This window comes from Bubalus kerabau, chromosome X (assembly GCF_029407905.1).
Source record: "Bubalus kerabau isolate K-KA32 ecotype Philippines breed swamp buffalo chromosome X, PCC_UOA_SB_1v2, whole genome shotgun sequence".
NCBI lineage: Eukaryota > Metazoa > Chordata > Mammalia > Artiodactyla > Bovidae > Bubalus > Bubalus kerabau.
Genome location: NC_073647.1, coordinates 159692116 through 159707826, shown reverse-complemented (window position 1 = coordinate 159707826; position 15711 = coordinate 159692116). Strand labels below are relative to the sequence as shown.

Below are 15711 nucleotides of genomic sequence, written 5' to 3'. Positions count from 1 at the left end.
CTTCCCACCACCAATAGTGACCACCAAAAATGTCTCCCTGCATTGCCAAACATCCCGTGGGGAGCAAAATCGCTCTAGCTGGGTAAGCAGTGGCCTCAAGCTATGCTGGACATTAAGTCACTGTTCTAAATTACGAAGGAGCTGAAAGCTGCTAATGAACCCTGACTTCATTAAAGGAGGAAAATTTTCCTAATTAATAATAAATGATCTTTATTTATTATTAATTAGGAAATAATTAATTACCTGCCTCCTGAGAAATCTGGAGGTCAAGAAGCAACAGTTAGAAGCAGACATGGAACAATGGACTAGTTCCAAATTGGGAAAGGAGTACTTCAAGGCTGTATAATGTCACCCTGCTTATTTAACTTATAGGTAGAGTACATCAAGCAAAATGTCGGGGTGGAATAAGCACAAGCTGGAATTGTGACTGCAGAGAGAAAGAGAAATATCAATAACCTCAGATATGCAGATAACACCACCCTTATGGCAGAAGGTGAAGAGGAACTAAAGAGCCTCTTGAAGACAGTGAAAGAGGAGAGTGAAAAAGTTGGCTTAAAGCTCAACGTTCAGAAAACTAAGATCATGGCATCTAGTCCCATCACTTCATGGCAAATAGATGGGGAAACAATAGAAACCATGACAGACTTTTCCTTGGGCTCCAAAGTCACTGCAGATGATGATTGCAGCCATGAAATTAGAAGACACTTGCTCTTTTGAAGAAAAGCTATGACAAACCTAGACAGCATATTAAAAAAAAAAAGCAGAGACATTACTGACAAAGGTCCATACAGTCAAAGCTAACGTTTTTCTAGTAGTCATGTATGGATGTCAGAGTTGGACCATAAAGAAAGCTGAGTGCCAAAGAATTGATGCTTTTGAACTGTGGTGTTGCAGAAGACTCTTGAGAGTCCCTTGGACTGCAAGGAGATCCAACCAGTCAATCCTAAAGGAAATCAGTCCTGAATATTCATTGGAAGGGCTGATGCTGAAGCTGAAACTCCAATACTTTGGCCACCTGATGCAAAGAGCTGACTTATTGGGAAAGACTCTGATGCTGGGAAAGACTGAAGGCAGGAGGAGAAGGGGACAACAGGGGATGTGATGGTTAGATGGCATCACTGACTCGATGGACATGAATCTAAGCAAGCTCCAAGACTTGGTGATGGACAGGGAAGCCTGATGTGCTGCAATTCATGAGGTCGCAAAGAGTCAGACAAGACTGAGCAACTGGGCTAAACTGAATAAATGATCATGCTGCATTACTCAGATACAAAATGGATTATATAACCTTTTTTTTTCCCTGAAGGTAGTACAGTAAGGATGTACTTTGGAGGAGGAAGAAAATGTAATGTATACATTTCATTCATGGATAATTCACAAATACTTAATGAGCACCAGCCAGAAGGGCTATCATAAAAAATATCCACAAGCAATAAATGATGAAGAAGGTGTAGGGAGAAGGGAACCCTCCTGCACTGTTGGTGGGGATGTAAATTGGTACAGCCACTATGGAGAACAGTATGGAGGGTCCTTAAAAAACTAAAAATAGAGCTATGGCCCTGCCCCCTTGGAGAATGAAATGGCACCCCACTCCAGTATTCCTGCCTGGAAAATGCCATGGACGGAGGAGCCCGGTGGGCTACAGTCCACGGAGTCGCAAAGAGTCAGACTCGACTGAAGCAACTTAGCCTACGCACATGACCCTGAAATCCCACTCCTGGGCACATATCCAGAGGAAAACCTGACCCAAGAGGATACATGCACCCAAGTATTCACTGCAGCACTGTCCACAACAGCAAAGACATGGAAACGACTCAAACGTACACCAACAGAAGAAAGGCTATAGCAGGTGTGGTGTGTATATAAAACGGAGTATTGCTCGCCATTACAAAGAAGGAAATCATGCCATCTGCAGCAACATCTATGGACCTAGAGATTGTCACGCTAAGTGAACCTAAGTCAGACGGAGAGGGAGAAATGCAGTGTGACCTACCTTATATGTGGAATCTACAAAGAAATGATCCACATGAACTGCTTACAAAACAGAAAGAGACCAACAGACGTGGAAAACAAACTTACGGTTGCCAGGGAGACGATAAGTCAGTGAGTTTGGGATAGACATGCACTCTGTTATATTTAAAATGGAGAACCAACAAGGAACTACTGTATAGCCCAGGGAAGTCTGCTCAGTACTCTGTAATAAGTTTATGCTCACCATACGCTTATTACAGATTGATGTGGAAAAGACAGACTGATGGGGGTTGAACACAGGAGGAAGTGCAGAGAGACCACAGGCAGATGAGATAGTGTTTACACTGAAGGAGATGCTTAGATATTAAAGGGCGTGAGGCAAATGGCAGCAGGATTCAGATGACACGTGGAAAGGGTCTTTCCAGCACCCACATGCACACAGGAGAATCCAGGAGCCCCGAGAGCATGCTCGTGGACTGGTCTACACGAGAGATGCTGGCAGACTGGACAAGGCTGGCAACTGGATCGGAGGAAGAACCCATGTTCTGGAAAGATCCTGATGGTGACGAACTTTGCAGACACAACCAGAACTAATTACAAACTGTGTACTTTCTATAAAAAGCAGAGACATCCCTTTGCCAACAAAGGTCTGTATAGACAAAGCTATGGTGTTTCTAGTGGTCATCTGTGGATGTGAGAGTTGGACCATAAAGAAGTCTGAGCACCAAAGAATTGATGCTTTTGAACTGTGGTGCTGGAGAAGACTCCTGAAGGTCCCTTGGACTGCAAGGAGATCCAACCAGTCCATCCTAAAGGAGATCAGTCCTGAATATTCACTGGAAGGACCGATGCTGAAGGTGAAGCTCCAACGCTTTGTCCACCTGATGTGAAGAGTCGACTCATTTGAAATGACCCTGATGCTGGGAAAGATTGAGGGCAGGAAGAAGGGGACGACAGAGGATGAGATGGTTGGATGGCATCACCGACTCAATGGACATGAGTTTGAGCAAACTTGGGAAGATAGTGAAGGACAGGGAAGCCTAGCATGCTGTAGTCCATGGGGTCGCAAAGAGTCAGACACGACTTAGCCTCTGAACAACAACTTTCTATGAAATATTATGTAAACTTTATCTTTTAACATACATTCAGTTATCTCATCAGCATAACTTTTTGACTTGGTGGGGTTTTTTTTTTATTCTTCTGTCCCAATATTTGTTCAAAACGGTTTTTAAAGTTGTAGATCTTTATTCAAGACCACAATGGAGACTGCATTCCCAACTTGAGTTGCCTCGATTGATTTGCTTGCCTCGGAAGTCCAATGGACAGAGAATCCTGGCTGGCCACCGTCCATCGGATAACAAAGAATCAGGCACGACTTAGTGACTGAACAACCACCACACCCGATTTGCTGAGTTATTTCAGGACCATTATCCAATATGTATGTGCTTGATTTTCCCCACGTGTAAAATGGAGTTATCATCGCTTACCCTTCACTTCATTAACCAGAAGATCAAGAGGAAAAGCTTACACAGTGCTTCAAAGTCTGAAAAGAAATGCGAATTATCTGCGAATGTACTCAGTGACAATAATATCCAAAGGAGATCAACTTTGATTAACATGTAAGGTTCATCCCCACGGATTCAGACTAAAGACAACCCTGAAATTTATGTCAGCTTTGTAATATATTCCAAAGGTTCTGTTGCAGTTAGCTGTGACTTATTGATTCATTTTTGCTTTCAGGCAAAAGGAATTGATTTCTGTTCTTGTGAAATTCAGTCTCTCATGTCAGCCTTGATCATTCAATTATGAAATATGGTTCAACGATCTGTATTCCCCAGAGTTGCAATGTTCTTTAATTAGGGTATTTTAGAAGCAGTTCAAATGAATCTCTCCCATTCAAATTTCAAATGTATAAAAAAATTAATTTCTTGATGGGGTAAGGATAAAAGGGGTCCTAAGTATAAATAATACAGATACAAAAAATTACCATCATGTGAAGGCAAGTTATGACCAACCTAGACAGCATATTAAAAAGCAGAGATAATACTTTGCCAACAAAGGTCCGTCTAGTCCAGGCTATGGTTTTTCCAGTGGTCATGTATGGATATAAGAGTTGGACTGTGAAGAAGGCTGAGTGCTGAAGAATTGATGCTTTTGAACTGTGGTGTTGGAGAAGACTCTTGAGAGTCCCTTGGACTGCAAGGAGATCCAACCAGTCCATCCTGGGAGTTCATTGGAAGGACTGATGCTGAGGCTGAAACTCCAATACTTTGGCCACCTGATGCGAAGAGTTGACTCATTGGAAAAGACCCTGATTCTGGGAGGGATTGGGGGCAGGAGGAGAAGGGGACAACAGAGGATGAGATGGTTGGATGGCATTACTGACTTGATGCACATGAGTTTGGGTGAACTCCATGAGTTGGTGATGGACAGGGAGGCCTGGTGTGCTGCAGTCCATGGGGTGGCAAAGAGTCGGACACGACTGAGCAACTGAACTGAACTGAACTGAATACCCAACCAACAAAACTGGAAAAAAAAACTACTTATGAAATTTAGTCATGTAGCCATATATTCTTACACACACACACACACACACACAATCTTTTTCTGTAGTGATGACATAAACAAATTCAACACTAGTTGAAAAACAATATAACAAATACCAGAAAATGTCTTATGACGGCCGATGTTTACGATACTATATAAAAAGGAAAAGGATCATAAATCAGACATTCCATTTCGGCCCAGAATCTCGAGAGTCAGAGATAAGCAAAGCTTGCTTTCACCAAATTATTTCACATTCACACGATTATACAACTTTGACTGTAAAATAAAAGAATGCTTCAATTTTCAGTCTAATAGTAGCACCCACGAAAGAAATTTCAGCAAACTCTGCTACAATCGCAAAGCACTCCAGTATGTATAGCAGGTTTCAATGTATTCACTTATACTATCTGAATATAAAGCCAACTTTCAGACTAGAGCTGAAGCATATACCTACATGTATACTACATATATATACACACATACAGATTCTTATAGCTTATGATGTTTTGGGAATGAGAAATTTATGCCATCAGACATATGAATGAGAATAATGTGAAATTTAGAATATGGGTGTGCAACAAGAAATACTCAGAAATAGAAAAGAGACTGCTTACTTAAAGAATCAAATTACTTAATGAGCAGTTCCTGCCCACAAAGTAAACATGTACAAAATAACTTAGCTGTAAGTCGAATGCATTAAGTATTCCGGTGGAATCAGAAGATGTTTTCTTGTTAAAAACATTTTTGACTAAAATAACTATAGAATGGAGAGACAAATAAGGTAATATATAGAAATACTGATACATACATCTTGATCACAGCAGTGACTACATTAACGGAATCTATACATGTGATAAAAACCTTACAAAACTATATTAATACATCCTTTGTACCAATGATGATTTTCTGCTTGTGATACTGTGCTATGAATATATAAGGTATAAACATTGGTGGAAAGAGGGTGAACAGTACATGTGATTTCTCTCTTACTAGCTTTGCAGCTTCCCGTGACTCTACACTTATTCCAAAATTAATTGTTATGATCCAGCAATCCCACTGCTGGGCATACACACTGAGAAAACCAGAAGGGAAAGAGACACGAGTACCCCAATGTTCATCGCAGCACTGTTTATAATAGCCAGGACATGGAAGCAACCTAGATGTCCATCAGCAGATGAATGGATAAGAAAGCTGTGGTACATATACACAATGGAGTATTATTCAGCCATTAAAAAGAATACATTTGAATCAGTTCTAATGAGGTGGATGAAACTGGAGCCTATTATACAGAGTGAAGTAAGCCAGAAAGAAAAACACCAATACAGTATACTAACGCATATATATGGAATTTAGAAAGATGGTAACAATAACCCTGTGTACGAGACAGCAAAAGAGACACTGATGTATAGAACAGTCTTATGGACTCTGTGGGAGAGGGAGAGGGTGGGAAGATTTGGGAGAATGGCATTGAAACATGTAAAATATCATGTATGAAATGAGTTGCCAGTCCAGGTTCGATGCACGATACTGGATGCTTGGGGCTGGTGCACTGGGACGACCCAGAGGGATGGAATGGGGAGGGAGGAGGGAGGAGGGTTCAGGATGGGGAACACATGTATACCTGTGGCGGATTCATTTTGATATTTGGCAAATCTAATACAGTTATGTAAAGTTTAAAAATAAAATAAAAGAAAAAAAAAAGAAAAAAAAAAATACTGATACAGTTGTAGGGAACATACCTTTGAACATTGCTTGTGATTCTGGCACCAAACCAGGGAACCATTGTTCTGCAAAACGAAAAATGAAACATTGACTCATTAGATACTTTTCTATCTGAAAACTGCATACACCTGTGTGCATTAATATAATTTTAAAATATCAGCCCTAATGAAAGACCAACTTGCCACCCTGCTACGTCTTTCTTCCTAAAACAGAAAAGTGGGTTTCTAATGGAAATCATGTTTTGCCCTTGACTGCATGATACAAATACATATAAAATAATGAAGAATTTCGAGATGTTTTGGGAAGGAAAAGTGTGTGAGCCATCTCTCAGGGGTGTGCTGAGTGATGAAATACAGACCAGCAGGAAAATGACCCGCAGAGGTGTCTTCCTGGGGGCTTTTCAATTTCAACTAATCAGTAAAAAGAGTTTGAGCCTGGAAGTCAGATCCCATGGGAAAAACATTCTCTCTCTCTCTCTCTCTCTCTCTCTCTTTCCCCCTTCTCTCCATGTGTGACTCTGGACAAGGGACTTACTATGTCTGTCCCTCAGTTCATCCATCTGTAAAGCATAAAGACATTAGCTCTTGCATGTGATCAGTGGTATAACTAAGTGAGGGGATATGCACAAACCACTCAAACACACCAAATGCCACTAACATACATCCTTTCTCTAGAAATTTCCTTACTCTGCACACTTCAAAAAAAGACCCTGATGCTGGGAAAGATTGAAGGCAGAAGGAGAAGAGGGCGACAGAGCATGAGATGGCATCACCGACTCGATGAATGTGAGTTTGAGCAAGCTCCAGGAGAAATAGTAGAGGACGGAAAAGCCTGGCGTGCTGCAGTCCATAAAGTCGTGAACAGTCGGACGCAACTTAGCAAGTGAACAGCAGTCTTTTTGCTTCATCCATACTGTCACATACATCAATACTTCATTCATTCTTGTTTTACGTCATATCCTATTGTATGGATATCTGCTCTTCCATTCACAATAACATATCTTCCTAATGCAGGATTCTCAAAATCACAGGGTAGATCTCAACTGTTTAGGATTAGAAATTCCCCTCTTCTATCTAAAAGTCATTTGGCTAAAAGATCTCAGTCCTGCAGGAAAGCTTTCCCCATTAAGTGTCTCCGTCATACTAACTCGAGTCTCCTTTACAGGCTTAACTCCCCCAAGTTGCTGAATGCCTCTAACAATTTTAGATAATCTGGTATTAACCTCCTTACCCCCTCGATGAGCTGCACCCATCCTCAGTGGGCACTGATATCTCCCTACATTATCAATACCTACCAGTCCATCAATAAGGGCTGGAGCTGTGTATGAACAGCCTAGACTGAGGTCAGGCATGGTCTTCTGTAGGCTTGATATCAGAGAAATAAGAATTTAATAGGCTGAGTGGGGGCCAAAGCTGGACAAACAGTGGACACGGTTTAATTACTGGCAATAATGTGTTCAAGAAAGAGGCCATTATGGGAGAACCCGGTGTTTCATAAAAACTGGTGAGAAAGTTCACAAGGGCTTTAGGCAGACCAAGGTATTGGTCACAAGCAGGGTGTGCTGTGTTCAGACATGTCTCAGTCATGTCTGAGTCTTTGCGAGCCCTGGGACTGTAGCCCGCCAGGCTCCTCTGTCTGTGAGATTTCCCAGGCAAGAATACTGGAGTGGGGTAGCCATTCCTGTCTCCAGGACATCTTGCTGGAGATATAGGGATCGAACCTGCATCTCCAGCATTGACAGATGGGTTCCTTACTACTGAGCCGCCTGGGAGGCCCATAGAGAGGGTTAACAACAGCAGCAAGAAGCAGGGGCCAAACGCTGAGAAGTATGTTGTTATGGCAACACTGGGGGCACGGTCTGGGGCATCGGGAAAACTTCTCTCCTCGTCGTCCCATTTGGGAAGGGTGTTTGTCGCCTGTCCCATGTGGGGTTGGGTCCTGCTGGGACTTCCAAGGCAGGTCTGGCCGGCCCACAGCCTGACCCCAACTTGAGTGCCCTGCGCTCACACCCCAGAGATGGGAACCAGTGAGGTTCCTTCCAAAGAGACACAGGGCTAAAGCGAATGGACTCCCAACCTTGGAGACTAGGTCAAGGCCAGATCTTGACCACCTCCTTCAGCAGGGTCATGGTCTGAGGGGGGCTTCCTTGGTGGCGTAGATAGCCAAGAATCTTCCTACCAGTGCAGGAGACCCTGGGTTGGGAAGATCCCCTGGAGACGGGAAAGGCTACCCACTCCAGTATTCTTGGGCTTCCCTTGTGGCTCAGCTGGTGAAGAATCTGCCTACAATGCAGAAGACCTGGGTTTGATCCCTAGGTCAGGAACATCCCCTGGAGAAGGGGATGGCAACCCAGTCCAGTATTCTTGCCTGGGAAATCCCATGGACGGAAGAGCCTGGTGGAGATATGCTCCATGGGGTTGCAAAGAGTCGGACACGACTGAGCGACTCCATGATAACAACAGTGTGGTCTGAGGACCTTCTGCCTTCCTGAGTCAGGTCAGCACGTCCTGCCCCTTGCCCTGGGACCCCTGACCTGGACCGGCTTCCACCAGCTTCCCCTCCAGGTCTTCCTTCTCCTGGACACACAGGCAGGCCCTCTACAGCTCTGCCTCTGCTCTTGAGAGATGCCTCACACACCCTCCTGCTCTGGGATCTCTTTCCCCTGATCTGAGTCTTAAGCTCCTCAACGGGAGTGTGGTCCTGGAGACAGGGCTTCCTGTTTCCGCTCCACTTGAAACCTTCACACTGGCAACTGGACCAGCTTCTTAGGCCAATTGCAAGGGTGCCCAGAGCTTCAGAAGCAGGCACGGCAACTGCTCCCTGCCCCCAGTGATGGGCTGACAAAAATGTTACCAGCGGGGTCATATGCCACTGACCTGAGTATTATCGATAAATATCATGATTGAGACAGTACAAGCATTTGCTCTCGTTAGCTGGCAGAGTCACCTACATGATCAATCCATGGACCACACAAGCTTCCTCAAGGCACTGGGAGTCAAAGAGAGCCAATAATATATATATATATATATACACACACACACATCCTGCAGCCAGTGGTGAAACTCAGCTATGAGTGCCATGGTGAGGAAAAGCGAGGGAGACAGACAGAGAGACTGAGAGTGGGCTGTGAATGAAATCTCCAGGTGTATAAACCACAAGGAGAGTAGGAATCAGACCAGAGAGTTCCCAACATTGTAAGCTCAGAGAATATCAGATCAAGTGGTGCGGCTGGAGCAGGGAATAGCAGAGGAGATGGGGTGAACACGCAGGAAGCGGAGAAGGTTACAAATTACTGGAAAGAACACTTTTCACTTAGTATATGTCAGAGGGTTAAAGAAATAATAACAACATAGATTAGAGCTGTGAGAAGATCCATTCATGGCACATCTTGGTTAGAATCCTTCTGTTCGCTATGCAGGTAAAATGGTCAAATCTCAACAACAGACGAAACCAGGGAAGGCTGCCTCAGCCGCCTGGCAAACGCAAACACGACCGCCAGCCCCAGGCTGAGACACACATTGCCGCAGGTCCCGTTGGCCTGCACACCCCATCCCGACAGCCTCTGAGCCCATCTGTCATTGACATTTTCCTGGGATTTAATACCAACGCATTTCCTCCACCGAAGCGCTTTCATTTGAGGCCAAATCTCCCATTAATCATAAAAAATGAAAAGCTGTCCTTAGAAAGAAATACTGGGGGCAACAGCAAGCAGGCATGAAAGGTTTATTACGATTATAATCGTTAACTTTTTTATTACAAAAGATAGGATGTCATAGCTTGCTGGGGAAGATTAAAAAGATAATCCGTGTAAAGTGTTTAGCAAAATGGTTGGCACAGAGTTAGATGTTTAAAAAAAAAAAAGACGATTGTGATTATAAATTTTACTATGTTTGCCATTATTTTTGTTCTGAGGAGTGGAAGAGTAACCCTGGACTTTCAAACTCCCAGCTCCTGTGTATAACACGCACCCTATGCTAGCTGGTTTCATCTTATTAGTGAGGCTCAGAAGATGAGGGGGTTTGGGGTACTGAGATGGGTCGGGTTGGGGTGGGAAGTACCGTATTTTCTTCCCTTCAGTTCAGTTCAGTTCAGTCGCTCAGTCGTGTCCGACTCTTTGCGACCCCATGGACCGCAGCACACCAGGCCTCCCTGTCCATCACCAACTCCCAGAGTTTACTCAGACTCATGTCCATTAAGTTGGTGATGCCATCCAACCATCTCATCCTCCGTCGTCCCCTTCTCCTCCTGCCCTCAATCTTTCCTAGCATCAGAGTCTTTTCAAATGAGTCAGCTCTTCTCTGAGCGGTAGCAATTTTCCAACATTGGCCAATGTGATGAGAGGGCAATTGCTTTAACTGCCTTTTATTGGCCATTTGTATTTCCTCTACGGAGAACTGTCTGTGCATTTTAGCATTTCTATTTTGGAGCGTCCACCCTCTTCTTAGATCCTGTATCAGCTATTAGTATCAATTAGACTTAGTAATAATTTGCCTGCTATTTACTGCTTTAAGTAAAAGATTGCCAGTACATTGTTTGACTTTTGAATTTACTCATGGAGTTTTCTCCACGTAGAAATTTTCTACACACACACACACACACACACACACACACACATTTTCCTACCCAAAGTGTCTCTATTTCCTTTTGGAGTTTTGAGTTTCCTGTTTTCTTTAAAGCAATCGCTCCCCCTCACCCTGCCCATGACAAGGTTTTACAGCTGCCCTATGCTTTTGGTTTTATCAATCAGCATCTTCCACACAATTTATCTCTACAATGAACTTCTAAGAACCCTGCCTAATGGCATGGCGGATGTCTGTAAATCCCCGATTAGCTCCGGCCACTGTGTTTGGGCCAGGTGTGCACGAACTCCCCACCATCCACCTATGCAGCTTACCTGGAATGCTCTCTGAGCAGAGGAGCAATGGAAAAATATAAAAACCCTGAGCATTTCAACATCCCGCCCGGGGGAAGTTTTTAGCCGGATTACAATAGCCTTCACCAGTTAAGCCACTTGACAACAAAAAATAAAATACAGTATCTGCAATAAAGTCTCACTCTGGCCGAAAGCCAGCAAAAATAAAGAGCCAAAGTACATTAGGCATGAAAGATATTTGCCTCTAGAATCATCACTTTAACCTCCAGGTAGCATCAGACAGTGGGACTTTGGTAATTATAGAAAGATTACATCCTGTATTTTATTGGTTTAACGGGATCAAACATGAATGCCAGTCAGTCCAACTTTCAAAGAGTTTACGTAAGTTCAGTCAGCTGCACCCAGACACTATTTCAATGATATTTTCAAAGTCGCTTCATTTCCAGCCTTTTGATTTTTCCCTTCAAGAAAAAAAATAATAATTCTTCAAAAGCTCCAAGTAAAGAAAACACTTCACTCAAAGACGACCCACAAGGGAAGGATAAAGGCAGATGAAAACTAGCTATCTCAATACAGTCATTTGAAGAGAAAAAAGAGAATTAGAACAGATCCCCCTTGTTTTGGAGGTGATGTTGTGGCGTATCCCATAAGGACTAACCAGGGTGCAGTTTCAGGAACATGACACTGAATGAGTGCCCAACAGCAAGACGAACATCTGACCTGAAACCATTCCAGAGAACCCATGACAGACTGAAGCTTAACAAATCTGCCCTTTGAAACCACAATATCATTAGCTGTGACTCAATCAATTTCCTTTTCGTGGTAAATGGAGGGTTTTTATAAAGAGGGCATGGATTGAAATTTAGGAATTTCCTTTTAATCTAGAATATTTTTCTGTGACCTTGGAATTAAGAAATAAAATACTTGATTTCATTCATCGTCGCAAGGATATTCCTTTGTATTGTCGATATACTCACAAATTTCTCGTATATTCAACAGCAGCTAAGAGGGGTGTTCAGAGACTTCGATTGAGATTAGACATTTTCATGGCTCAAAGTATTAAAAAAAATTGTTTTAAACATTTATTTTTATTCATTTGGCTGCAGCCATTCTTAGTTACAGCAAGCAGATCTTTAATTGCAGCATGCAAACTCTTTTTAATTGTGGCCCATGTGTAAACTACTTCCCTGACTGGGGATCGATCCCAGAACACTTGCGTTGGGAGCGCAGAGTCTTGGCCATCGGATCACCAGGAAAGTCCCTCAAAGTACTTTTTTTTTTTTTAATGAGTCTTTGCTAGTGACCATCACAACTATACATCCATTCTAAATATGTTTCAGGAAACTTAAATGCATATTGCTAAGTGAAAGAAGACAATCTGAAAAGGCTACGCATTGTATGATTCCAGCTTTGCGACGTTCTAGGAAAGGCAAAGCTATGGAGACAGTAAACGGATCCGTGGTGGCCAGGGGTTGCGGGGAGGGAGGGATGAACAGGTAGACTACAGAGGATTTTTAGGGCAATGAACCAACTCTGTGTGACAGTGTCGTGGTGGACACATGTCATTATGCGTTTGTCCAAAACTCACGGAATGCACAAGATGAACCCTGATGTAAACTGTGGACCTGGGGTGATGATGATGCGTCAGTGGGGGTTCCTTAGCATAGCAGATGTACCACTAGGGTGGGATGTTGGTAACGAGTGAGGCCGTGCATATATGGGGCCATGGGGTGTATGGGAACTCTTGGTATTTTCTGCTCAATTTTTTTTGTGAAGCTGCTGTTGCTGCTGCTAAGTCGCTTTAGTCGTGTCCGACTCTGTGCGACCCCATAGACGGCTGCCCACCAGGCTCCCCAGTCCCTGGGATTCTCCAGGCAAGAACACTGTAGTGGGTTACCATTTCCTTCTCCCTTTGTGAAGCTAAGAAGCTCTAAAACAAAATCTACTTAAAGAGAAGAGAAAAAAAAAAGCTCAATGTTTATATTTGTTGTTTACAGTACAAGTTCTTTTGTTATGGATTATCCGCAGTAACAGAGAAGGCAATGGCAACCCACTCCAGTACTCTTGCCTGGAAAATCCCATGGACGGAGGAGCCTGGTAGGCTGCAGTCCATGTGGTCGCTAAGAGTTGGACACGACTGAGCTACTTCACTTCACTTTCACATCCTCAGTAAACAAGCAAGCTTTTCATTAACCCCTCCCCATAAATTTCCCTCTACATTCGACAACTATCTCACAGTGAACTGAATTCTACAGGAAAACACTATCTGACCACACAAACCTACCCCCTCAAACGCCCAGCCCTCCCCTGTGGCCCGCACCACTGGAACCCAGGGTCTGGGCACGCTCTCTGCTTCATTTCCTGACACCTGGCAGCCTGTCCAGGAATGAGAACCTCTGTAAGTGCTGTTCTTCCATCCGGGACTTGTCCGCTCCCCAAGGCGACTTCCACGCCACTTCTTCCAGGAAGCCCTCCTTGATGCTGGACTCCCTGACTACGATAGCTCCCCAGCGGCACATGCCCTGGGTTTCCCTGCACTTCTGTTCCAAAGCACTCTAAATGGTGGTCAAGTATAAACGTATTTGTATTGTTTTTCCTTAATGATCATCACCACCCCACTCCCACCCCCCTGCCCATGAGTTCCTCAAATACAGAATGTGTCTGTATCCCCCCCTCACCACTGGCTTCCTCATGATCTTAAAGAATCCTGGCTGAATAATAAATGAATGGAATAGGGAGTCATAAATGAAATTACACTTTAATCATTAGGTCATGAGGAACTGAAAAGAAGGAAATGAAGAGATAGAGATGAACAAACTGTTCATCTTCACTAGGTAGAGATTTCGGAAAATGGCTTTACTAGTTTGCTTCCTATGGTACCCCACTCCAGTATTCTTGCCTGGAAAATCCCATGGATGGAGGAGCCTGGTAGGCTGTAGTCCATGGGGTCGAGAAAGTCGGACACGACTGAACGACTTCACTTTCACTTTTCACTTTCCTGCATTGGAGAAGGAAATGGCAACCCACTCCAGTGTTCTTGCCTGGAGAATCCCAGGGACGGGGGCGCCTGGTGGGCTGCCGTCTATGGGATCGCACAGAGTCAGACACGACTGAAGTGACTTAGCAGTTTGCTTCCTGTAGAGAAGAGATTCAGCGTCCTAGAGATTCAGCATCCTAGAGATTCAGCATGAGAATATGAAAAACTGAATGAAGGCTTGTATACAAAGTCAAGTGTAAATCATTTAAGAAATAATCATGCTGACAATCTTTTTATAGATGTAAATAAAGTCATCTAAAGAAAATTTATAGAACGGCAAGCGTTAGACAATGCCATATGGGAAAGCATTCCTTTTATTAGCGCTTGACTATGAATTTTAACAAGGAATATGCTTCCAAATTCCATCTTGGGGAAAGGACGGCATGCAACTTTCATTACTCACTCTCCCCGATGGAATGAGGGGAGCCACCATGGAATTACGGAATTGGAGGTACCGGCTTCTGTTAGCACATCCCAAGGAACAGTCTTCCGACTTTTATCTCCTCCAAGAAGATGTGTTCATTCTGAATTCATCCTTGCCACAGCTGTGACTGTGGATATGTAAACTACATTTGGTATTCAAATGTACATTCTCAGAAGAAAATTCTGGTAAATCGTGCCCTCTCCACGAAAATCACATTAAGCCCTGCAAGATATTTCAAGACAGAATAAGTAGCTTGTGCGGAAAGAAATCCAACCTTCGGTAGGTTGAGAGGGAGCCTTAAAGGTAATAACTAAAATTGAGTTAATGACTCGTATTACAAAGTAAGGGAAGCGTGAGCAACAGAGCAGCTACATAAATTAAACAACGACAGCATTGTTCCTGGGAAACCTAAAAAAAAATAAAGAAACGTCTGTATAAACCTCATTCTCTTCCCACCTCCTCCTTCACAGCGGAGACAAGGAACAGTGATGAACATAGCCTATAAAGGCAGGCGTGCTCAGACATCGCTCTCAAGTTCTTGCAAATTGTGTGGATCCTCCCCATTCCAGGAATTTCTCCCCCATCGCCATACCTGCTTGTAGAGAAAGTAAACAAGTATCTATGGAATAAAGTGTCCAGGCTGAAAGGGCAGAGATAATGGCATTCCTCAGGTAGGAATGACCATCGACTTCAAAGTTCTGGACGGGTTCTTTCCGAGGTGGGACGGCCACACACTCTTGCGTTTCTAACCCTTGCTTCAAAGTGGCCCTAACTTCAGTCTGAATCACCTTGTGATTCAGTCTCAGTGTTGGTGGGAAAGATGAGACTGGGAAGAGGAGACGAGAATGAGCCATAGGGAGAAAGCAGAAGAAACAGGGAAGAAAGATAGAAGAGGTCCCAGAAGTCTGATGTAAAGGGTATATTAGGTCCCAGGGCATAATTGTGAGATGTTAAAACCCCTTTGAAATTGAATATTAAAGACAGACTTTATTTTCTTGGGCTCCAAAATCACTGCAGATGGTGTCGGCAGGCATTAAATTAAAAGACGCTTTGCTCCTTGGAAGAAAAGCTATGACTAACCTAGACAGCATATTAAAAAGCAGAGACATTACTTTGTTGACAAAGGCCCATATAGTC

General features: G+C 43.5%; 1 protein-coding gene across 1 annotated transcript in view; it reads right to left on the bottom strand.

The window, feature by feature from the left end:
• The window catches only part of ANOS1 (anosmin 1), a 206732-nt gene that overhangs the window by 163291 nt on the left and 27730 nt on the right, over nt 1–15711 (bottom strand). The window contains exon 2 of the mRNA XM_055563812.1: nt 6258–6305. Within this exon, the coding sequence (XP_055419787.1) occupies nt 6258–6305 (48 nt within the window). The remainder of the gene's footprint in view (nt 1–6257; nt 6306–15711) is intronic.